Source organism: Mya arenaria, chromosome 4 (assembly GCF_026914265.1).
Source record: "Mya arenaria isolate MELC-2E11 chromosome 4, ASM2691426v1".
NCBI classification, from domain to species: domain Eukaryota; kingdom Metazoa; phylum Mollusca; class Bivalvia; order Myida; family Myidae; genus Mya; species Mya arenaria.
Window position 1 is genome coordinate 71,492,435 of NC_069125.1, and position 25,274 is coordinate 71,517,708.

The 25,274-nt window shown below is 39.1% G+C and overlaps 1 protein-coding gene across 2 annotated transcripts in view; it reads right to left on the reverse strand.

The window, feature by feature from the left end:
• The window catches only part of LOC128233069 (vesicular glutamate transporter 1-like), a 75,392-nt gene that overhangs the window by 14,904 nt on the left and 35,214 nt on the right, over positions 1-25,274 (reverse strand). The window contains exons 3-9 of one of the 2 annotated variants that reach the window (XM_052946946.1): positions 12,983-13,003; positions 10,290-10,437; positions 9,512-9,679; positions 8,385-8,503; positions 5,074-5,188; positions 4,552-4,639; positions 1,799-1,885 (exon numbers count right to left, since the gene is read on the reverse strand). In XM_052946946.1, coding sequence (XP_052802906.1) covers positions 1,799-1,885; positions 4,552-4,639; positions 5,074-5,188; positions 8,385-8,503; positions 9,512-9,679; positions 10,290-10,437; positions 12,983-13,003 — 746 coding nt within the window. The remainder of the gene's footprint in view (positions 1-1,798; positions 1,886-4,551; positions 4,640-5,073; positions 5,189-8,384; positions 8,504-9,511; positions 9,680-10,289; positions 10,438-12,982; positions 13,004-25,274) is intronic. The other variant, XM_052946947.1, reaches the window with a different exon arrangement.

The window sequence follows — 25,274 nt, forward strand, 5'->3', positions numbered from 1 at the left end:
AGGGGAAAGCCGTGTGGCCTACAATTTAGCCATTTAGAGGTACAGGTATCAAGGCCAAAACTACAGGGGTAAGCCGTGTAGCCTACAATGTAGCCATTAACCGGTACAAGGATCAAGGCCAAAACTACAGGGGAAAGCCGTGTGGCTTACAATGTAGCCATTTGCAGGAACAAGGATCTAGGTTTGGCGTCATAACTGTTTTCTATAATATGAACCACATTGATGAATGTAAAATGAAACTCCTTATATGGCTAGATACGTAATAAGGCAAAGTTACCATAACAATGAACTGAGACGGACGGGTGGTTCACAGAAATAAGAAAAAATGTCTAGTACAACAATGTTTTTACCTTGAACTATGGTGGTGAAACAGAAACAAGTTATAATGGTGGGTAATTGAAGTTAAACAATCCAGTATCCAACATACATACTACAAAGACCAGTTTGATATGCCTTATACAAAATACACATCCAAATTAATCACGACCACAGCCACAGAGTTAAAAGGTGTACACGTACAAGTACGGTCGCAGTCTGTAGGCTGGCAGGATTCAACTTTCTTTAAGGATATTTAATATCAGCGCCAGATATGTACGTAAAAATGGCGTATAATTTAGTACAGACAGTAAGAAAATATTGTATATCTTTACTTTTATTTTTTAAAACGTTATTGTCGTAAGCGCATATCGAATGGCCAATAGAGCTGAGCGAGTGCCAAGGATTTCTAAAGACTCCTCTCAATGAGGACATGGTGTACATCAAATGCCACATTATCTATACAACATTTTCCAACACATGCCAAGAAATACCAAAGTGCTTGCAATGCAAGAAAATTTGACATAAAGTTTCGGTATATCATAATTTCCATACGCATATTGTGCTCGAGCTGTATGTTGAATATATTAATATGTTTTATTAGTCGATCTGGTTATAATCAAGGGTATCATAATGACATGCCGGGGGACAATATTACATTTCTCTCGTGATGATCATACTGAAGCTTAAGCTTATGAGTGATAACTTAAAGGTCAACTTCCATGATCACAAACCTTTCAGGAAAGTTATAGATTTACAAACTGTGTCATTAAATGCTTCCAAACCTCCTTAGATATAAAACGGATTTAAAATGTGTTCCTTTAATGGGGCACTATAGGTGTGGTTTTGTTTTTATTTAACTGCATTATCATGTTAAACTCATTTTACTTTAATGATCAAACCAAAAAAACAAAACAATATAATTTATGTACAGATAAAAAGAAGACTTGTGTACAGATTTAAAGAAGATTTGTGTACAGATTTAAAGAAGATTTGTGTACAGATTTAAAGAAGATTAAAAAAAAAAACACACACATTATTTTCGTACTGATAAAAATTAAAAACCCATATGATTTTTGTACAGATAAAAAATAGACTTTATTATTAACAGCTACGTGGTCACACATTTCTAAGTTGAAAGAGAGCAAAATATCGCTAATATTTTTATCACAAACATATCCTTTTTTTGTTTTGATCATAAATGTATAATAGACCGGATGGATTAAAATTAGAAAAAAACAACAATTTTTTTTGCATCAACATGTATCTCCAACTATTAAATATCGTTATGCTTAATTCATTCTATAATTTAGCAAGGTAGACGAACTAAACACATTGGATTCAGACTGACAGCCGAGTGTTGAAGATTCAAAGTGAATTTTCCAAAGACATAGAATCCGGACTGCCACACGACTGTTGAAGTTACAAAGTAGATATACCAAATACATAAAATGCAGACTGACAACGTTCAAAATAGACTTACCAAAAACGTAGAATCCAGACTGCCAGCCGAGTGTTTTAGTGAGGATTCCTGAGAGGGGCATCCCGATCACGGCCCCTGCGTATGATCCTAGCAAATAGAAGTATCAGGATTAGGGTTTTACATTAAGTGACAGTAAAATGGTGGTTTAGTGATAAAGGTCCCCTTCTCTCACTTAAGTGGTAGTTCGATCCCCACCAAGGTCGCTTTCTCATGGCCACTTAAAAACGACACCAGTACTGGTTTCTACCCAGGTAACGGACTCAAGAGGGATTCTTTAAGCTGTCAGCTCTCTTCACAATCGAGATAAAATAGATAATTATAACGTAAACTAAGTGACATCTACGCATATGAATGTGAACGTCACAATATGAGATAAGTACGGTGGTACACTAAAATTATGCTTTGGTCACAAGATACAAAGTTGGGGTCACAAAAAATAACGGTGTAGGCACAAGTTATTAAATTGTGGCAACAATTTTTCAAATCGTAGTCAAACTTATTAGATTGAGGTCACGACTTAGTTTAGCCAATTAAAACGGCCGTTTCATCTTTACCGCTTTATGGTAAGAACTGGATGACTAGACTTACCAAAATACGACTAATTACCGAAATACGAAAACAATTACTGAAAAAAACACAAGAACGTACCGAAAGAGGCTTCGTAGTCCTTTTTGAATTAACCTATTCATATATATATATATAAACGTCTTGTAGCCAAAAATTACACAAAATATTTAGAAATAATTTATTAACATACGATTTTCGATAATTTAGCCAGTAAGAGTTATCTCCCGTCGCCAACCGAAATACGATTTAACCGAGTATGGTTTTGTGTCCGTAGGCAAAATACATTCGCCAAGCATCGTTGTCGTCAACGATTTCAGTACTCTGGGCAAATGACGTAAACTAATTTGAATTCCCTCTAGCCCTGTCTTCGTCCAGATTATTCATTTGTTTTGGGAACAAATGACACATTAGTATCAGGGTTTACCATAAATCGTGGGTTGCAACGGCTTTCGATTGGCTAACCTAACTCGTGGCTACAAGATTTGAACTGGTCACGAGTTGATAATTTGTGGCCACGGCCACAGGTTACTAACGGTCTTTGGCGAAAGGATTGGCTTACTGACACAAGGTGTTGCCACAATATAAATAACATTTTGTGGATGTCATCTCTGTGCCACCGTAGTTAAGTATTCAATACAGCATATCATGACTATTTATACGATTTAAACATATTCTGAGTATTTTAGAACATCAAACCTACACCAATGTCATGTATGTATGCGTCATTATCAAAAACAACATAAAACTCAAATGGTAAAGGAGATCAAACATTCTGTCACATCCCTGGTTCGCTGTTAAATGTGAATGCGGCAAGCAATAGTACACAGTTAATAATGTCGAGTTACCAAAAAAGTATCTTACAAACTTTTGTATAGATTACTTTATTTTTTTCTCGCCTGGTGCCTACCGGTGAAGAAGTACAACTCGGCGTAATTTTAACTACGATTTTACAATATACTTTATGAGAGCAGATTTAAAATTCTAATTCTTTCCCGGAAAAACATTAGCCCTTTATGTCTGAAAGAAGAATTTAATTTCGATGCAAATTGAATTAAAACCACCGGGACAGGATTCACTCCTCTGTTGCCTCCCACGAGACGCAATACAGACGAGAACACCGTAATCGCTCGCGCACGGTGCATCGCGAGACTTGCAGCGCCATCTCAATACAATATGCTGATGAAACCAGGACCAGTTAACGGAAAACGGATTAAATATTTTTTCGTGATGGCAGCATCAACGTCAGAATTAAAAGAATAGACAGTCACTTGATGCTATACTTTAGATTCAGATACTCCCACTGAAACCGTCTTTATTATGTCTAGCTACACATACACCAATTCAGGCTTTCCAATGTTTAATCAACAATTTGTTGATGAGATTACATGGCATTTCTGCCTAACAAACCTATTGAGGACGGTATGGATTGAAAATAACTCTAAAATCACATGAAGCTAGGCTTATTCTGATCAGAAGCAATTTTTCAGCGAATGTCGTCGAAGACTAAAAGCTAAAAGCTCTAAAATATCTCTCTAAAAATAATATCTAGACATTCTGTATGCAGGTCCATCCATGTGTCAGCTTAATATTGTCAGGAATCCGCCGGTCATTCGTGCACTCTCCCCGCCGTGATTGATTAACTGTTCATTCACCGACCATGCCAACAATATACGTATCAATGCGTCATTAGCTAGATTTGCGAACTCAATGGCCTGTACTACCATAAAATGTGCCCTTATAGTTTAGCTATAAATCTGTATTCCTATATAACTTTAACGTTTACACTGGGTAAATATGGATGGCGTAATGCTCCAGTCAATTGAAACCACGCCCCACACCCCCCAGGTCCGGAGAATAGCGGGGACTTTGACTTTCGGTTCAGCCAACCCCGGCTAAAATCCCCGCCCTGCGGGGGTGAACTGATGGTAAAATCCCCGCGAAATGCCTCCGCATCCAAGGGACCTTACGTTAGGACAATTCCCCGCTATATTTTGTGCGAAGACAAAACCACCGCATCGGGGCCACCTGAAAGGTAAAAACACGGTCCATTTCCCCGGCTATCCCCGGTATACGCCCAGACCTGGGGGCCGTGGTTACATTTGACTGGTGCATAACCTACCGAGTTTTTTTTTTAGATATGAACACACATTTCAGATGTAAAGGGTCGTAAAAGCAACTTGTCTTACCACAGAAGGCAGTCGTGGCAAGCTTGGAGCGCTCAAGTGGAGGCGCCCAGTGGCTCCAAATTCCATGGCACGCCGGATATGTTACACCCTGAAGGATACAAGTATAATCTAAGTATATAACATATACATTATGTGAATGATTGAACTTGCATATATGTATCCTAACGATCACATGTTGTTCTAGACTACAATTATAATGTAGTTACAGCTTCAGTTGAGATTCAATGCTGCATCTAAGACTGTGTTACGCCTGGTTTGTACACAATGAGCCGATTGCTCAGAAATTTATTTAAGTTAACAACGTTGTTAACGTCATCATTGTTAACTTTCAATTGTTTTAACTACTCTGGAAGTTTTATACTTCTTACACGTTTTGGGACATTTTTTACCTGAGCTTGTTTCATTTAAATTAATCAGCAAGTCATAAAGAAGTTCACCATTAAAAGTTAATAACATCGTCTTTAAACAAAGTTGTTAACATTTACACCGTTCTTAACATTCGGTCTATTGACGCAATCTCACCTCAACAAATCCTTGCAGAATGCGAACAGCCATGACGACCCCAAAGTGGATCCTAGCGGCCGAAGGGATGAACATGTTCAGGAAGGCGGACGTGCCGATAGCTAGCCCGAATATCCTGGAAATAAAGCTTGTACATTTTAATCACTCGTATATAATGCATTCTTTTATGCAGACTTTCAGTCTTATTTGTCAGTTAATACAATGATATAATGACATGCGATGTCAAGACTTGACTATCTGCACAAAGATTAGGGTTAGAAGCCGATAGATGACACAAACCAGTTGCAATTCCATATGGTGATAAAAACATGTAATTCATATAATGCATAATAAAATGAATTTATTATTCTATATTAGAATTTAAATAATTATAAATATTTCAGAAAACAATTCCAGAAGAAATATTTATAAACATGTAATGTCTTAAAGCTGCACTCTCAAAGATATACCATTTTTACAACTTTTTTATTTTTTGTCTTGGAAAGAGCAAATTTTTGCGTAAATATCTGCAAACCAATGATAAAAGATTGCTGACAAAAGATCATATCGCGGATTTTCATATTTCCGTTCGAAAATCAATGTGTTATTGCTTAAACCGTTACTAACGGTTTAAGATAAATGCATAAAACATCAATTTTTGAATTTAAATATAAAAATCTGCGATCTAATTTTTTGTCAGCAGTCTTACATAAATGGTTTCCATGGATTTACGCAAAAATTGGCTTGTTTCAAGACAAAAAAATAAAAAAAAAGTTGTCAAAATGTTCAATCTGTAGGAGTGCAGCTTTAAATTAACTTAAATGTATTGCATTTCTTACATCAGACAATGTCAATACAATTAGTAATATTGCTGTTTATGTTTGGGACGGTATGGAAATATATATCCTATTTTGAGGGCATCATTATATTCATTATTATTATTATTATTATTATTATTATTATTATTATTATTATTATTATTATTATTATTATCATTATTATTATTATACTACTACTACTACTAGTAGTAGTAGTAGTGGTAGTGGTAGTGGTAGTGGTAGTAGTAGTAGTAGTAGTAGTAGTAGTAGTAGTATATTATAATTCTTTTAAACCTGTTTCAAGTATAAAATGCCTTATTTACTATTTATTTGGTTTTTAGGAGTTGCTTTCAAATACATCAGGTGGTGTGTCAATGCGTACACATGAACATTTAGAGCGTATTTCAGTGAGGTCTGTGTTATAGTTAAAAGTATCTTAGCGAAACGAACTTTACCAAAAGTATCAAGTACTGTTGACCTTATTGATAATGCATACTTTTATGTTAAAGCGCACTTATAAAAACATTTATTTTCATTTCCCTAAACGTGTTTTTAAAAATTGCACGTTTGATTATTTTATTAAAGTCGAATGTCGCATGACACATAGCAATATTCACAAGGAAGAAATTATTCGAATGTGCAAAACATAATCTGTCTCTATTTGATTTCTGAAACGAGAGTCCTAACTAATATCAGTATTTGTCAAGAAAAACACAATTGTGATGAAAGTCATTACGGGATAGAGACAGGGCCTATTCAGTTTAGGAATCCGGTGTTAACATCATTTACCGACTTTCTGAAAGCAAATGAAAGAGGTTGATTCCTTGACACGAACTTTTCCGGAGACTTGCCACGTCCATTATCTATCATACTTTTTGCGAAATTTAATAAACATGTATTTTTGTGAATAGCGTCCTTATTCAGTGTGCAATTTATGTGATGAAAAACGAGGTTTTAATGAAGTCATATTTACATATTTTTTTTCCAATTCCAAATTGAAGCTTAAGAAATGTGTATGTACATAACGCATTGCATCCTTATCATGATTTTTTAAACATATCAACTGATTTGATTTGATCATTCACGGCACAAGTAATGCACCAGTCAATTGTAACCACGGCCCCCAGGTCCGGGGGTATACCGGGGATTTCCGGGGAAATGGGCCGTGTTTTTACCTTTCAGGTGGCTCCGCAGTGCCGGGTGAATGCGGTGGTTTTGTCTTCGCGTAAAATATAGTGGGGAATGGGCCTTACCTAGGGGCCCTGGGGTTCGGGGGCATTTGTTGGAGATTTTACCATCAGTTCGACCCGGGGTTGGCTGGACTGAAAGTCAAAGTCCCCGCTATTCCCTGGACTTGGGGTTGGCGTGGTTACAATTGAATGGTGCATAACTCGAACGCATCGTCATTTAAGTTTATATTGGAGAGAGAAGAACTGTTAAATTTGCATAATCTGTCATTCATCCCTCGCTTGACCCACGTTTTAATGAGGCTGTCCCTATCCTGTGCTGGTATTCAATAATGATCTTAATTTGATCTACGAAGGATGTAGCTAATCGGATTGATTGCTATTAATAAATGACCAATAAAGTGAATGTAGTTAATGGTGTATGACCATAAGATTTACTCAAATTGTATATTGAATGCCACCCGACCGTAACTGCGGATGCGTGGTCTATTGGTAACACACTTGACTGTTAATCCAGGGGTCGAAAGTTCGATTTCCCGCTGCAACACTTAGAAATATGAGTATAAATATGCACCACCACAACCCCCGACCGCCAATAACAGGAAAACCAAGGTCAAGAATGCCCCTTGACATGTCTGGACTTCGTGTTAGTTTGTGGCTCGCCATCGTAATATAATGTTGTACAATTAAATTATCTATTAGAAATGTCTGCATTTAGAGCAGGTTTTAAAGAGATCCATTGATTGTGTGAACATTGCGTCTAGGTAGGGAAAACGGTCTGGCGGTACACATACATGAGATGAAAGTTATTTTAGACACAGACAAGGAGTGCACCTAGACACGGTATTATGGTGATACCACAAGACCACGTGCATTCTTTGCTCTTGTAATTGTTTTGACTGACCTTACAATGCGGCCCCAAAAATATTAGCAGACGACTTATAACATTGGCATCATGTATGTATGTTTCATGCATTGCAGGATTCTTATTGGTAAAGTTCAAAGGCGAGTGATATTTCACGTACACGTGATACTTCGTGCATGACATAGATTGGCGTCCAGTTCAATTCTTCACACTTAACTTAGTTAATTGTAAAATGTAAAACCTTTTGTTGAGAAGCCTATGAATAAAGATGTGTTTATTCTGGTCGGCTTTGTTCTTGTTGCCATAGGATCGCGGGGCTGCAAAACTAGGTTTCGCCAATTTGCCTGCAGATGGATTGGACCGGAAGTGACTTTGGCTTAGATTGGTTGCGGGGGCGTATGTGCTTGAAAATATGATAAAACAACGCTTCTGAAAATGTTTGGATAATTTTATGATACGAACCTAGTTGCAGAGTATCTGGAGGCAAGGTAGCCCCCGGGCACCTGGGTGAGGATATAACCCCAGAAAAACGAGCTGTCAACTACCCCGATCGTCTCCGGCGTCCACGTGAATTCTGGTTGCTTAAACAGAAACACTACACTTACAAACTATTTTATGACATTTTAGTATTTGAAATAAAGTTTTTTAGGGGGCTGGAAGAAGAACACTAAATCATTCATTCCTTCTTAAACAGACACAATCATTAATAGTCTTAACTTGCTTCATTACACAATTCCAGTTCAAGATTTTGTAATAATTACATTCGCTATGTTTCCCAGGGATGAAATAAAGAGCTCTGTAAAGAAATGTTTCTGAAATATTACTGACATTCCCATATAGAGAGACTTGTTTATTGGTCCCTGTGCCCCCATTCAGATGTTTTAAGACGAAAACGCAACCGATAATATAATTCTCCGGGACCACTAAATCTGCGTTTTTGGATCAACACTTAGCTTGTAATTGCTTTTCCTCGTTTATCCAATTTTGTAATACAAGGAGAAGGAACAACATTTGAAGATGGCATTACGTGTAATATGCAGTTTGCATCTTTAAACGGTAGACCACTAGCACCATAGATACAATGTATGTTTTCACTTAAATTTAATGAAAGTTTTATTATGTAGCAAATTTGAACTCGCTTTCAGACAACAATGGTTTATTGCCATCGATCTCTTTTGTCAACGAAATTTATTACCGAGAAACAAAATGTTGAAATTAAATTTATTGTGGCCTTAAAGTAAATTATAATGCTTTCAGACAGTAACAAATTTCCCGTAAAGTTTGAAGTCCCTTAAGAATACAAAAAACATTATACCAATTGAAACAAGTATATTAAAGGAAACAGTAAGCTTAAAACCATAACTTAAAGAAAATTATTTGAGGAAATAAGGAATGCTTTGAAACTATAAACTTTGGCATATCGATAGCTTTCGTCTTGTATTTGATGGCTATATTTCATGGTGGATATTCATCTTCGTGTTTTTGAAATCATACCGGAGAACACAGATCTGTTAAATAGTTAAATCTGACGTTTTAACATTGTGTTTGAGGTACTGATTTATCTTGATGCACGCACATCAAATACTTACGTTCAAGAGACCGTCGCCGTTTGTATCCGAGGTTTCATTTTTGGTCATGCTGACTATAGCCACGCCCATATTACAGCGAATTCCGAACGAGAGCATGAAGCCGATACTGCTTAGAATAGCCATCTGGTAACGGCGCGCGCAGAAATCGCACCTGCAGAACCACGCCATCTGGAAAATACGAAATGCCGGGAAAGAGCTATTATTTACAGTAAAGGCAACATACATGAGTTATAAGATGCAAGCGGTACAGCTATTACATATGACAACACACATAACTACTGATACCATAAGGCTCACTCCATAATAGTGGTGTATTTCTAATGCGTACACGTAACCCGGTGTGTTCTATCAAATTAGTCTTTTTATTCTATTTTTTCAGATACTCTTGCTTTAAAATTCATTTCAATAAAGCTTGCTTTCGACTTTGGAACGCAAACCAATTTAAGCCCTTGTCTTTAAATGTCGTTTAATTTCACGTGTAATAAACTCGTTCGGTGAAAGTGGGATGTATTGCATGTTGACATGATAACTAAATCCTCGGAGAAAAAGGAAGGAAATTTTCAGGGCTTCGTTAAAATCCATACTGTAACCACCTCTTTGACATCTGTTTAAGCTCCGCTTAACTTGTGCAATTATGTTCAAAGGAGTGAAAGTCAAAACACGGATCGAATTTAAACGTTGATCTCTTTATAAATGCTCAGAATGTTTAAATACTTCCCATAACACTTAAACCTCTAAATTAACATTGTTCATTAAAGTTATGGTACGTGATACTTACGTTGTTACAGGGGCAGCGCGTGCACAATTTTGGACAGTTGGACTCTGGCCGAGCCTCCCGTGGCTCCTCATCGTCAGGGCCACCGTACACCTCGTCCAGCTCGTCATACTGAGCGAATCCCTTCTCCTCCATCCCACGCTTGAAAGGACTGCAAAACAACGTGTAGCAAATGTACTAAGTAATCATAGCTTTGTCGATATTGTCATCGCCAACCGAGGAGGTAAATGGTAGGGTTTATGCATGTTCAATGTTTGTAAGATTAAACATTACTTAGCATAAATTAAAATGAGTTTTTGGATATATTTTTCATCGGTAGGACACCGAGTCGTGTATCGGTGATATCGGTGATATATTAAGTCATGTATCGTTAGTACATTGGCCACCTATCGGTAGTCCATTGAAACACGTATCGGTAGTACATTGAATCATGTGTCGGTAGTCCATTGAGTCACGTATCGGTGGTACATTGAGTCACTTATCGGTAGTACATTGAATCATGTGTCGGTTGTACATGAAGTCACGTTTCGGAGTCATGTATCGGTTGTACATTGAATATCGGTTGTAAATTGAGTCATGTATCGGTTGTACATTGAATATCGGCTGTACATTAAATCATGTATCGGTTGTACATTCAATATCGGTTGAACATTAAGTCATGTATCGGTTGTACATTGAGTCATGTATCGGTTGTACATTGAGTCACGTATCGGTGTACATTGAGTCATGTATCGGTTGTACATTGAGTCACGTATCGGTTGTACATTGAGTATCGGTTGTACAATAAGTCATGTATCGGTTGTACATTGAGTCACGTATCGGTAGTGCATTGAGTCACGTATCGGTTGTACATTGAGTATCGGTTGTACAATAGGTCATGTATCGGTTGTACATTGAGTCATGTATCGGTAGTGCATTAAGTCACGTATCGGTTGTACATTGAGTCACGTATCGGTAGTGCATTGAGTCACGTATCGGTTGTACATTGAGTCACGTATCGGTAGTGCATTGAGTCACGTATCGGTTGTACATTGAGTATCGGTTGTACAATAGGTCATGTAACGGTTGTACATTGAGTCATGTATCGATCATTATTTCTTGAAGAATGGTGAAAAAGAATATATTATAAAAACTGTCATAAACTTCAAACAGTTGTTTTAATTTTACAAATGGATAACAACTAGGTAGCATGCTATTTATCATCGTGCAAAAGCAGTAGTTAGTTTCGGTAACATTCTTGTCTGTTCTAGTAACATTCGTTGAAGATGTCCATTATCAGGTCATAACCAACTGAACTAGCACGGCAATAACCAGGCGGAGTCGCAAAACGTCCCGGCAATCCGACTTATTGTTGCGCTTCCCTTTTCTATTAAAAGCTCTTACAATCCGATCAATCAAGCGATAAACACTCGACATGACAAAATAGCTGTGGAAAAGTCTCTTCATAGAAATTGATTTTGGATAATGTCTTGTAAGAAGATTTTAAAAGTAATCCTAGGGAAATTGTGTTCGGATTGGCCGGGACAACCTACTGGATCTCACTAGGACCTGGCGGCTACCTGCTATCAAAGAGGCGCTTTACTGGCAAATAGATAGGCATAGAAAAGCAAACGATAAGCGTAAAATCTATGAAACCTTACCGATAGTCCACACGGACCTGAAACAACGATTCGGCTAAGTATGATAAAGCAGAGTCGAAAAAACGTGAGTGAGAGTAATTTAATTTGAACAAAATTAGTCCTGAAAATGTGGGTGTCTCAGACAACACATGTAAGGCAAACCGTGAATAGTCTCCAGAGATATTGTGTCGATAACAATTTCGCACACTATTTGATTTTGTACCAGTTAACACTCAAAACAGACAATGTATACACTAAACGTTCTAAGGAAGAAACCCCATAACGATTTATTTTGTTTACATGTGTGTTTAATGCTTAAGAATGTCCTGTGAGTTTCCATTAAAATCTTTGACTGCTTGATTGGTATGCTTGATTTGTCTGCTTGATTGTCTGTTTGATTGATCTGTTTAATAGGTCTGCTTGATTGTATGCTTGATTGATTTGCTTAATTGGTCTGCTTGATTGGTCTGCTTGATTTCTGCTTAATTGTCTGCTGGATTTCTTGCTTAACATGTCTGCTTGATTGTCTGCTTGGTTGGTCTGCTTGATTAGTTTGCTTGATTGGTCTGCTTGATTATCTTCTTGATTGGCTGCCCCATTAGTCTGTTTAACTGTATGTTTCAGGAAACAATACGTATGTGTTGAGGTATACGTTATTTAAAATATAAATATCGAAATCTACAGGTAAACAAATTATAATACAGTTCAGATAAATGCAATAAATACCATCAAAAATGACTCATAGGCTCTTAAAATCATTGAGGAGGTATGAAAAACATATAATCTACATTGTACTAGACAGTAAACAAGTTAAAACCATAAAACATACAGTTGCATGCGTCCACTACCCGCTGTTGTTCCATGCACGCGTGTTTTTAAGTATGAATCATGTGAAACGAGAATATAATTATAGAATATTTGCATTTCAATCTACACTAGACTATTGTTCGCAATATTGGAAACTAAATGATGAAATTTAATATCTGAAATGAGAATGCAGGTGCCAACAACCAATAGAAAAATACTGATTAATAATAAACGAAAGTGAAATATAAGGACTTGCAAAACATGACGTACGCGGTGATGATGTCCTTCCCGCTACAAAAAATGGGGTAAAGAATTTTTAATAGAATTATTGGTATCTGACTCGAAAGTTAGTCGAAGCATGGAGGGTTTGTATTTAACCCGTCGCAGCATTGGTTTATATAAACATCCCTCATTTAGACATGTATAGTAGGGCAATTATTATTAAACATATGTGTCTTTCTCTCTATCAGCATACCTTCTCGTTTTCTGTACACAAAACCCTTTCAAATGATACCAACAATGATACAGCGCATCTACATTTCACATATGTTATTGGTCAGATACTTTAAACATGCAGCTATGAGGCAATGTTCTTCTCATGTATCGGACAATTGAAATTCCATTATTGCTTTCATAAAGCAGCTTGTGTATGGCGGAAATATGATATTTACAATGGAAGTCAGCGTAGATTGGATAAGGCGTTTTTGTTTGCCCTTTCCAAGCTATTGTTTACCCACGTCCCTGGCAACTTATGGAGCGACTCTGATGGCTGTTTTAATCCTTATTTATAATGCATAAGGCGCTTATGTCTGTCAAACTCTGAGATGCGCGAAAAAGACTGTGTTGACACTGTCTTACTGCCTTCATAAATAATGTATGTAGAAGGCGATCACTTTCACCGCGCGTCACTTGTTTTCCATTAGCTTTGTTTAGTGACTTCATGTACTTATAGGAAACATATTTTTTATCGAAAGAGTTTTCTTATGCATTACGTTATACTGACCTGACATCTTAGTTGTTCTTGAGTGACGAACATATATACATAATTATGCATTTTAATATAAGAATTACAGTAAAAATACTGCTTCAAAAAAGTAGTAACGATAAGTTCTATGTTCGTATTGATAACGTATGAAATGTTGTCTTTATATTTGAAGTAATAGTATCGATTGCCTTATAAAAACATCATGAATTTAACTTTCATATATTTCTTATGTTTGTTCTTATTGTCATGTCCTTTCTCAAATATCACACAACTGTTGTCGTCACCATGTTCATGTTATTTATTTAATGTGAAAAAGCGTCTAGCGTTTGTTGTGTAAGGCTATGGGCTTAGCACTAACATAGTTGTTTTTGATTGTTGGATCCTTGTGCCAGTTAACAGGATCACAGTTGGTGTTTGACTGCCGCTTGCCATAAACTTGATCACAGTTAATTATTGACTGCTGGATCCCCATGTCATAAAACAGGATCACAGTTGGTGTTTGATTGCAGGATCCCCGTGCCATCAAACTCAATCACAGTTGGTGTCTGACTGCTGGATCCCTGTGTCATAAAACAGGATCACAGTTGGTGTTTGACTGCAAGATCCCTGTGCCATCAAACAGGCTCAGAATTGACGTTTGATTGCTGGATCCCCGTGCCATAAAACACATTTACAGTTGATGTTTGATTGCTGGATCCCTGTACCATAAAACAGGATCACAGTTGGTGTCTGACTGCTGGATCCCTGTGTCATAAAACAGGATCACAGCTGGGGGTTGACTGCCAGATCCCTGTGCCATAAAACAGGCTCAGAGTTGATGTTTGATTGCTGGATCCCTGTGCCATAAAACAGGATCACAGTTGGGGGTTGACTGCCAGATCCCTGTGCTATAAAACAGGCTCAGAGTTGATGTTTGATTGCTGGATCCCTGTGCCATAAAACACAATTACAGTTGATGTTTGATTGCTGGATCCCCGTGCCTTAAAACAGGATCAGAGATAGTGTTTGACTGCTGGATCCCCGTGCCATAACACAGGCTCAGAGTTGATGTTTGATTGCTTGATCCCCGTGCCATAAAACAGGTTCAGAGTTGATGTTTGACTGCTGGATCCCTTTGCAATAAAACAGGCTCAGAGTTGATGTTTGACTGCTGGATCCCCGTGCCATAAAAAAGGCTAAGAGTTGATGTTTGATTGCTGGATCCCCGAGCTATAAAACAGGCTCAGAGTTGATGTTTGATTGCTGGATCCCTGCGCCATAAAACAGGCTCAGAGTTGATGTTTGACTGCTGGATCCCCGTGCCATAAAACAGGCTAAGAGTTGATGTCTGATTACTGGATCCCCGAGCCATAAAACACGATCACAGTTGATGTTTGATTACTGGATCCCTGTGCCATAAAACAGGATCACAGCTGATGCTTGACCTCTGGACCCCTGTACCATTAAACATGATCACAGTTGATGATGGGCTGTTGGATCCCTGCGCCATAAAACAGGGTCGGAGTTGATGTTTGATTGCTGGATCCCTGTGCCATAAAACAGGGTCGGAGTTGATGTTTGATTGCTGGATCCCTGCGCCATAAAACAGGGTCGGAGTTGATGTTTGATTGCTGGATCCCTGTGCCATAAAACAGGGTCAGAGTTGATGATGGACTGCTGGATCCCCGTGCCATAAAACAGGATCACAGTTGATGATGGAATGATGGATCCCTGTGCCATAAAACAGGATCACAGTTGATGATGGACTGCTGGATCCCTGTGCCATAAAACAGGATCACAGTTGATGTTTGACTGCTGGATCCCTGTGCCATTAAACAGGATCACATTTGATGATTAACTGCTGAATCCCTGTACCATAAAACAGGATCACAGTTGATGACTGACTGCTGGATCCATGTGACATAAAACAGGATCACAGTTGATGACTGACTGCTGGATCTCTATGCCATTTATCAGGATAATTAAACATGAATCAAGAAGACAACATCACAGTTTATGTCTCACCACTGGGTCACTGTACCATTACACAGGAACACTCTTGGTGTGTGACTGTTTGTTCTTTAAGCCATGAACTAGACCACAGTTGATGTTTCACCGCTGGATCACTGAACCATTGAACAGGAACACACTTGGTGTGTGACTGTTTGTTCTTTAAGCCATGAACTAGACCACAATTGATGTTTGATCGTTGGATTCCTGTGCCATGAAACATGATCACAGTTGATGATTGCCTGCTGAATCACTGTGACATTAAGCAGCATCAAGAGTTGGTGTGTGACTGTTGGTTCTCTAGGTCATTAAACAGAAACAGAGTCGGTGTGTGACTGTTGGTTCTCTAGGGCATTAAACAGGAACAGAGTTGGTGTGTGAATGTTGGTTCTCTAGGTCATTAAACAGAAACAGAGTCGGTGTGTGAATGTTGGTTCTCTAGGTCATTAAACAGAAACAGAGTTGGTGTGTGACTGTTGGTTCTCTAGGTCATTAAACAGAAACAGAGTTGGTGTGTGACTGTTGGTTCTCTAGGTCATTAAACAGAAACAGAGTCGGTGTGTGAATGTTGGTTCTCTAGGTCATTAAACAGAAACAGAGTCGGTGTGTGACGAAATAATAAACGAAAGTGAAATATAAGGACTTGCAAAACATGACGTACGCGGTGATGATGTCCTTCCCGCTACAAAAAATGGGGTAAAGAATTTTTAATAGAATTATTGGTATCTGACTCGAAAGTTAGTCGAAGCATGGAGGGTTTGTATTTAACCCGTCGCAGCATTGGTTTATATAAACATCCCTCATTTAGACATGTATAGTAGGGCAATTATTATTAAACATATGTGTCTTTCTCTCTATCAGCATACCTTCTCGTTTTCTGTACACAAAACCCTTTCAAATGATACCAACAATGATACAGCGCATCTACATTTCACATATGTTATTGGTCAGATACTTTAAACATGCAGCTATGAGGCAATGTTCTTCTCATGTATCGGACAATTGAAATTCCATTATTGCTTTCATAAAGCAGCTTGTGTATGGCGGAAATATGATATTTACAGTGGAAGTCAGCGTAGATTGGATAAGGCGTTTTTGTTTGCCCTTTCCAAGCTATTGTTTACCCACGTCCCTGGCAACTTATGGAGCGACTCTGATGGCTGTTTTAATCCTTATTTATAATGCATAAGGCGCTTATGTCTGTCAAACTCTGAGATGCGCGAAAAAGACTGTGTTGACACTGTCTTACTGCCTTCATAAATAATGTATGTAGAAGGCGATCACTTTCACCGCGCGTCACTTGTTTTCCATTAGCTTTGTTTAGTGACTTCATGTACTTATAGGAAACATATTTTTTATCGAAAGAGTTTTCTTATGCATTACGTTATACTGACCTGACATCTTAGTTGTTCTTGAGTGACGAACATATATACATAATTATGCATTTTAATATAAGAATTACAGTAAAAATACTGCTTCAAAAAAGTAGTAACGATAAGTTCTATGTTCGTATTGATAACGTATGAAATGTTGTCTTTATATTTGAAGTAATAGTATCGATTGCCTTATAAAAACATCATGAATTTAACTTTCATATATTTCTTATGTTTGTTCTTATTGTCATGTCCTTTCTCAAATATCACACAACTGTTGTCGTCACCATGTTCATGTTATTTATTTAATGTGAAAAAGCGTCTAGCGTTTGTTGTGTAAGGCTATGGGCTTAGCACTAACATAGTTGTTTTTGATTGTTGGATCCTTGTGCCAGTTAACAGGATCACAGTTGGTGTTTGACTGCCGCTTGCCATAAACTTGATCACAGTTAATTATTGACTGCTGGATCCCCATGTCATAAAACAGGATCACAGTTGGTGTTTGATTGCAGGATCCCCGTGCCATCAAACTCAATCACAGTTGGTGTCTGACTGCTGGATCCCTGTGTCATAAAACAGGATCACAGTTGGTGTTTGACTGCAAGATCCCTGTGCCATCAAACAGGCTCAGAATTGACGTTTGATTGCTGGATCCCCGTGCCATAAAACACATTTACAGTTGATGTTTGATTGCTGGATCCCTGTACCATAAAACAGGATCACAGTTGGTGTCTGACTGCTGGATCCCTGTGTCATAAAACAGGATCACAGCTGGGGGTTGACTGCCAGATCCCTGTGCCATAAAACAGGCTCAGAGTTGATGTTTGATTGCTGGATCCCTGTGCCATAAAACAGGATCACAGTTGGGGGTTGACTGCCAGATCCCTGTGCTATAAAACAGGCTCAGAGTTGATGTTTGATTGCTGGATCCCTGTGCCATAAAACACAATTACAGTTGATGTTTGATTGCTGGATCCCCGTGCCATAAAACAGGATCAGAGATAGTGTTTGACTGCTGGATCCCCGTGCCATAACACAGGCTCAGAGTTGATGTTTGATTGCTTGATCCCCGTGCCATAAAACAGGTTCAGAGTTGATGTTTGACTGCTGGATCCCTTTGCAATAAAACAGGCTCAGAGTTGATGTTTGACTGCTGGATCCCCGTGCCATAAAAAAGGCTAAGAGTTGATGTTTGATTGCTGGATCCCCGAGCTATAAAACAGGCTCAGAGTTGATGTTTGATTGCTGGATCCCTGCGCCATAAAACAGGCTCAGAGTTGATGTTTGACTGCTGGATCCCCGTGCCATAAAACAGGCTAAGAGTTGATGTCTGATTACTGGATCCCCGAGCCATAAAACACGATCACAGTTGATGTTTGATTACTGGATCCCTGTGCCATAAAACAGGATCACAGCTGATGCTTGACCTCTGGATCCCTGTACCATTAAACATGATCACAGTTGATGATGGGCTGTTGGATCCCTGCGCCATAAAACAGGGTCGGGGTTGATGTTTGATTGCTGGATCCCTGTGCCATAAAACAGGGTCGGAGTTGATGTTTGATTGCTGGATCCCTGCGCCATAAAACAGGGTCGGAGTTGATGTTTGATTGCTGGATCCCTGTGCCATAAAACAGGGTCAGAGTTGATGATGGACTGCTGGATCCCCGTGCCATAAAACAGGATCACAGTTGATGATGGAATGATGGATCCCTGTGCCATAAAACAGGATCACAGTTGATGATGGACTGCTGGATCCCTGTGCCATAAAACAGGATCACAGTTGATGTTTGACTGCTGGATCCCTGTGCCATTAAACAGGATTACATTTGATGATTAACTGCTGAATCCCTGTACCATAAAACAGGATCACAGTTGATGACTGACTGCTGGATCCATGTGACATAAAACAGGATCACAGTTGATGACTGACTGCTGGATCCCTGTGCCATAAAACAGGATCACAGTTGATGACTGACTGCTGGATCTCTATGCCATTTATCAGGATAATTAAACATGAATCAAGAAGACAACATCACAGTTTATGTCTCACCACTGGGTCACTGTACCATTACACAGGAACACTCTTGGTGTGTGACTGTTTGTTCTTTAAGCCATGAACTAGACCACAGTTAATGTTTCACCGCTGGATCACTGAACCATTGAACAGGAACACACTTGGTGTGTGACTGTTTGTTCTTTAAGCCATGAACTAGACCACAATTGATGTTTGATCGTTGGATTCCTGTGCCATGAAACATGATCACAGTTGATGATTGCCTGCTGAATCACTGTGACATTAAGCAGCATCAAGAGTTGGTGTGTGACTGTTGGTTCTCTAGGTCATTAAACAGAAACAGAGTCGGTGTGTGACTGTTGGTTCTCTAGGGCATTAAACAGGAACAGAGTTGGTGTGTGAATGTTGGTTCTCTAGGTCATTAAACAGAAACAGAGTCGGTGTGTGAATGTTGGTTCTCTAGGTCATTAAACAGAAACAGAGTTGGTGTGTGACTGTTGGTTCTCTAGGTCATTAAACAGAAACAGAGTTGGTGTGTGACTGTTGGTTCTCTAGGTCATTAAACAGAAACAGAGTCGGTGTGTGAATGTTGGTTCTCTAGGTCATTAAACAGAAACAGAGTCGGTGTGTGACGAAATAATAAACGAAAGTGAAATATAAGGACTTGCAAAACATGACGTACGCGGTGATGATGTCCTTCCCGCTACAAAAAATGGGGTAAAGAATTTTTAATAGAATTATTGGTATCTGACTCGAAAGTTAGTCGAAGCATGGAGGGTTTGTATTTAACCCGTCGCAGCATTGGTTTATATAAACATCCCTCATTTAGACATGTATAGTAGGGCAATTATTATTAAACATATGTGTCTTTCTCTCTATCAGCATACCTTCTCGTTTTCTGTACACAAAACCCTTTCAAATGATACCAACAATGATACAGCGCATCTACATTTCACATATGTTATTGGTCAGATACTTTAAACATGCAGCTATGAGGCAATGTTCTTCTCATGTATCGGACAATTGAAATTCCATTATTGCTTTCATAAAGCAGCTTGTGTATGGCGGAAATATGATATTTACAGTGGAAGTCAGCGTAGATTGGATAATGCGTTTTTGTTTGCCCTTTCCAAGCTATTGTTTACCCACGTCCCTGGCAACTTATGGAGCGACTCTGATGGCTGTTTTAATCCTTATTTATAATGCATAAGGCGCTTATGTCTGTCAAACTCTGAGATGCGCGAAAAAGACTGTGTTGACACTGTCTTACTGCCTTCATAAATAATGTATGAAGAAGGCGATCACTTTCACCGCGCGTCACTTGTTTTCCATTAGCTTTGTTTAGTGACTTCATGTACTTATAGGAAACATATTTTTATCGAAAGAGTTTTCTTATGCATTACGTTATACTGACCTGACATCTTAGTTGTTCTTGAGTGACGAACATATATACATAATTATGCATTTTAATATAAGAATTACAGTAAAAATACTGCTTCAAAAAAGTAGTAACGATAAGTTCTATGTTCGTATTGATAACGTATGAAATGTTGTCTTTATATTTGAAGTAATAGTATCGATTGCCTTATAAAAACATCATGAATTTAACTTTCATATATTTCTTATGTTTGTTCTTATTGTCATGTCCTTTCTCAAATATCACACAACTGTTGTCGTCACCATGTTCATGTTATTTATTTAATGTGAAAAAGCGTCTAGCGTTTGTTGTGTAAGGCTATGGGCTTAGCACTAACATAGTTGTTTTTGATTGTTGGATCCTTGTGCCAGTTAACAGGATCACAGTTGGTGTTTGACTGCCGCTTGCCATAAACTTGATCACAGTTAATTATTGACTGCTGGATCCCCATGTCATAAAACAGGATCACAGTTGGTGTTTGATTGCAGGATCCCCGTGCCATCAAACTCAATCACAGTTGGTGTCTGACTGCTGGATCCCTGTGTCATAAAACAGGATCACAGTTGGTGTTTGACTGCAAGATCCCTGTGCCATCAAACAGGCTCAGAATTGACGTTTGATTGCTGGATCCCCGTGCCATAAAACACATTTACAGTTGATGTTTGATTGCTGGATCCCTGTACCATAAAACAGGATCACAGTTGGTGTCTGACTGCTGGATCCCTGTGTCATAAAACAGGATCACAGCTGGGGGTTGACTGCCAGATCCCTGTGCCATAAAACAGGCTCAGAGTTGATGTTTGATTGCTGGATCCCTGTGCCATAAAACAGGATCACAGTTGGGGGTTGACTGCCAGATCCCTGTGCAATAAAACAGGCTCAGAGTTGATGTTTGATTGCTGGATCCCTGTGCCATAAAACACAATTACAGTTGATGTTTGATTGCTGGATCCCCGTGCCATAAAACAGGATCAGAGATAGTGTTTGACTGCTGGATCCCCGTGCCATAACACAGGCTCAGAGTTGATGTTTGATTGCTTGATCCCCGTGCCATAAAACAGGTTCAGAGTTGATGTTTGACTGCTGGATCCCTTTGCAATAAAACAGGCTCAGAGTTGATGTTTGACTGCTGGATCCCCGTGCCATAAAAAAGGCTAAGAGTTGATGTTTGATTGCTGGATCCCCGAGCTATAAAACAGGCTCAGAGTTGATGTTTGATTGCTGGATCCCTGCGCCATAAAACAGGCTCAGAGTTGATGTTTGACTGCTGGATCCCCGTGCCATCAAACAGGCTAAGAGTTGATGTCTGATTACTGGATCCCCGAGCCATAAAACACGATCACAGTTGATGTTTGATTACTGGATCCCTGTGCCATAAAACAGGATCACAGCTGATGCTTGACCTCTGGATCCCTGTACCATTAAACATGATCACAGTTGATGATGGGCTGTTGGATCCCTGCGCCATAAAACAGGGTCGGAGTTGATGTTTGATTGCTGGATCCCTGTGCCATAAAACAGGGTCGGAGTTGATGTTTGATTGCTGGATCCCTGCGCCATAAAACAGGGTCGGAGTTGATGTTTGATTGCTGGATCCCTGTGCCATAAAACAGGGTCAGAGTTGATGATGGACTGCTGGATCCCCGTGCCATAAAACAGGATCACAGTTGATGATGGAATGATGGATCCCTGTGCCATAAAACAGGATCACAGTTGATGATGGACTGCTGGATCCCTGTGCCATAAAACAGGATCACAGTTGATGTTTGACTGCTGGATCCCTGTGCCATTAAACAGGATCACATTTGATGATTAACTGCTGAATCCCTGTACCATAAAACAGGATCACAGTTGATGACTGACTGCTGGATCCATGTGACATAAAACAGGATCACAGTTGATGACTGACTGCTGGATCCCTGTGCCATAAAACAGGATCACAGTTGATGACTGACTGCTGGATCTCTATGCCATTTATCAGGATAATTAAACATGAATCAAGAAGACAACATCACAGTTTATGTCTCACCACTGGGTCACTGTACCATTACACAGGAACACTCTTGGTGTGTGACTGTTTGTTCTTTAAGCCATGAACTAGACCACAGTTGATGTTTCACCGCTGGATCACTGAACCATTGAACAGGAACACACTTGGTGTGTGACTGTTTGTTTTAAGCCATGAACTAGACCACAGTTGATGTTTGATCGTTGGATTCCTGTGCCATGAAACATGATCACAGTTGATGATTGCCTGCTGAATCACTGTGACATTAAGCAGCATCAAGAGTTGGTGTGTGACTGTTGGTTCTCTAGGTCATTAAACAGAAACAGAGTCGGTGTGTGACTGTTGGTTCTCTAGGGCATTAAACAGGAACAGAGTTGGTGTGTGAATGTTGGTTCTCTAGGTCATTAAACAGAAACAGAGTCGGTGTGTGAATGTTGGTTCTCTAGGTCATTAAACAGAAACAGAGTTGGTGTGTGACTGTTGGTTCTCTAGGTCATTAAACAGAAACAGAGTTGGTGTATGACTGTTGGTTCTCTTGGTCATTAAACAGAAACAGAGTCGGTGTGTGAATGTTGGTTCTCTAGGTCATTAAACAGAAACAGAGTCGGTGTGTGACTGTTGGTTCGCTAGGTCATTAAACCGAAACAGAGTCGGTGTGTGAATGTTGGTTCTCTAGATCATTAAACAGAAACAGAGTCGGTGTGTGAATGTTGGTTCTCTAGGTCATTAAACAGAAACAGAGTTGGTGTGTGACTGTTGGTTCTATATGTCATTAAACAGAAACAGAGTTGGTGTGTGACTGTTGGTTCTCTAGGTCATTAAACAGAAACAGAGTTGGGTAGTGAATGTTGGTTCTTTAGGTCATTAAACAGAAACAGAGTTGGTGTGTGACTGTTGGTTCTCTAGGTCATTAAACAGAAACAGAGTCGGAGTGTGAATGTTGGTTCTCTAGGTCATTAAACAGAAACACAGTTGGTGTGTGAATGTTGGTTCGCTAGGTCATTAAACAGAAACAGAGTCGGTGTGTGACTGTTGGTTGTCTAGGTCATTAAATAGAAACAGAGTCGGTGTGTGACTGTTGATTCTCTAGGTCATTAAATAGAAACAGAGTCGGTGTGTGAATGTTGGTTCTCTAGGTCATTAAACAGAAACAGAGTTGGTGTGTGAATGTTGGTTCGCTAGGTCATTAAACAGAAACAGAGTTGGTGTGTGACTGTTGGTTCTCTAGGTCATTAAATAGAAACAGAGTCGGTGTGTGACTGTTGATTCTCTAGGTCATTAAACAGAAACAGAGTCGGTGTGTGAATGTTGGTTCTCTAGGTCATTAAACAGAAACAGAGTCGGTGTGTGACTGTTGGTTGTCTAGGTCATTAAATAGAAACAGAGTCGGTGTGTGAATGTTGATTCTCTATGTCATTAAACAGAAACAGAGTCGGTGTGTGACTGTTGGTTCTCTAGGTCATTAAATAGAAACAGAGTCGGTGTGTGACTGTTGATTCTCTAGGTCATTAAACAGAAACAGAGTCGGTGTGTGAATGTTGGTTCTCTAGGTCATTAAACAGAAACAGAGTTGGTGTGTGACTGTTGGTTGTCTGCGCCATTTAACAGTATCTGAGTTGCTGTTTGACTGTTGTATCCCTGGGTCATTAATCATGATCATAGAAGGTGTTTGAGTGTTGGAACCCTGTGCCGTTTAACAGGATCACAGTTGGTGTGTGACTGCGTTTGGAGTATCGTGATGTACAATATTTCATATATGCTAAAATCAAGATATGCTTACATGTGTTGACACATTTTATTTCTAACGTTTGAACGTTTTCCCGTAAGCTAGACCTAGCCATTGCATGATGTTTATTCTACTTGGCTTATCCCTATAGTTTCAGATATAACGGGTGTTTCAGGTACTGTTACATTGGCACCCAGTCTTGATACGCTGGCCAGTTCTTCAAACGACGTCCTGTTCTTGATATGCTAACCATTTTTTGAAACGCTGACTAGTTATTGATAGACCAGGGCACATGATGCATATCATAAGCAGTACGGATATTATGTAATGGTTAGTTTAGGGTAACATCCTCCAATCTACTAGGTAGGGTTGATACGGAATTTGATTTCTATTTTTATGTCATGAAGATATATTCCGTGCAAATGATACTTTCTTGCAAAATCACTTCCATATATTGGCCTTATTCTGTCAAATCTTGATGTCAGACAGTAAGGCGTTTTTAACCATTTCATGTTTATTGGGGAATACGAAAATGAAATAAACTTGTTCTATAGTTTAAAGCTGTGTGAAGTTAGCTTTAACATACGACATTGGACATTGGACATTCAAAATCGAATGTTGTGCTGGCACGACATTGGACATTGGACATTCAAAATCGAATGTTGTGCTGGCACGACATTGGACATTGGACATTCAAAAGTGAAAGTCGTGCTGGCACGACATTGGACATTCAAAATCGAATGTTGTGCTGGCACGACATTGGACATTGGACATTCAAAAGTGAAAGTCGTGCTAGCACGACATTGGACATTGGACATTCAAAATCGAATGTTGTGCTGGCACGACATTGGACATTGGACATTCAAAAGTGAAAGTCGTGCTAGCAAGACATTGGACATTGGACATTCAAAATCGAATGTTGTGCTGGCACGACATTGGACATTGGACATTCAAAAGTGAAAGTCGTGCTAGCACGACATTGGACATTGGACATTCAAAATCGAATGTTGTGCTGGCACGACATTGGACATTGGACATTCAAAAGTG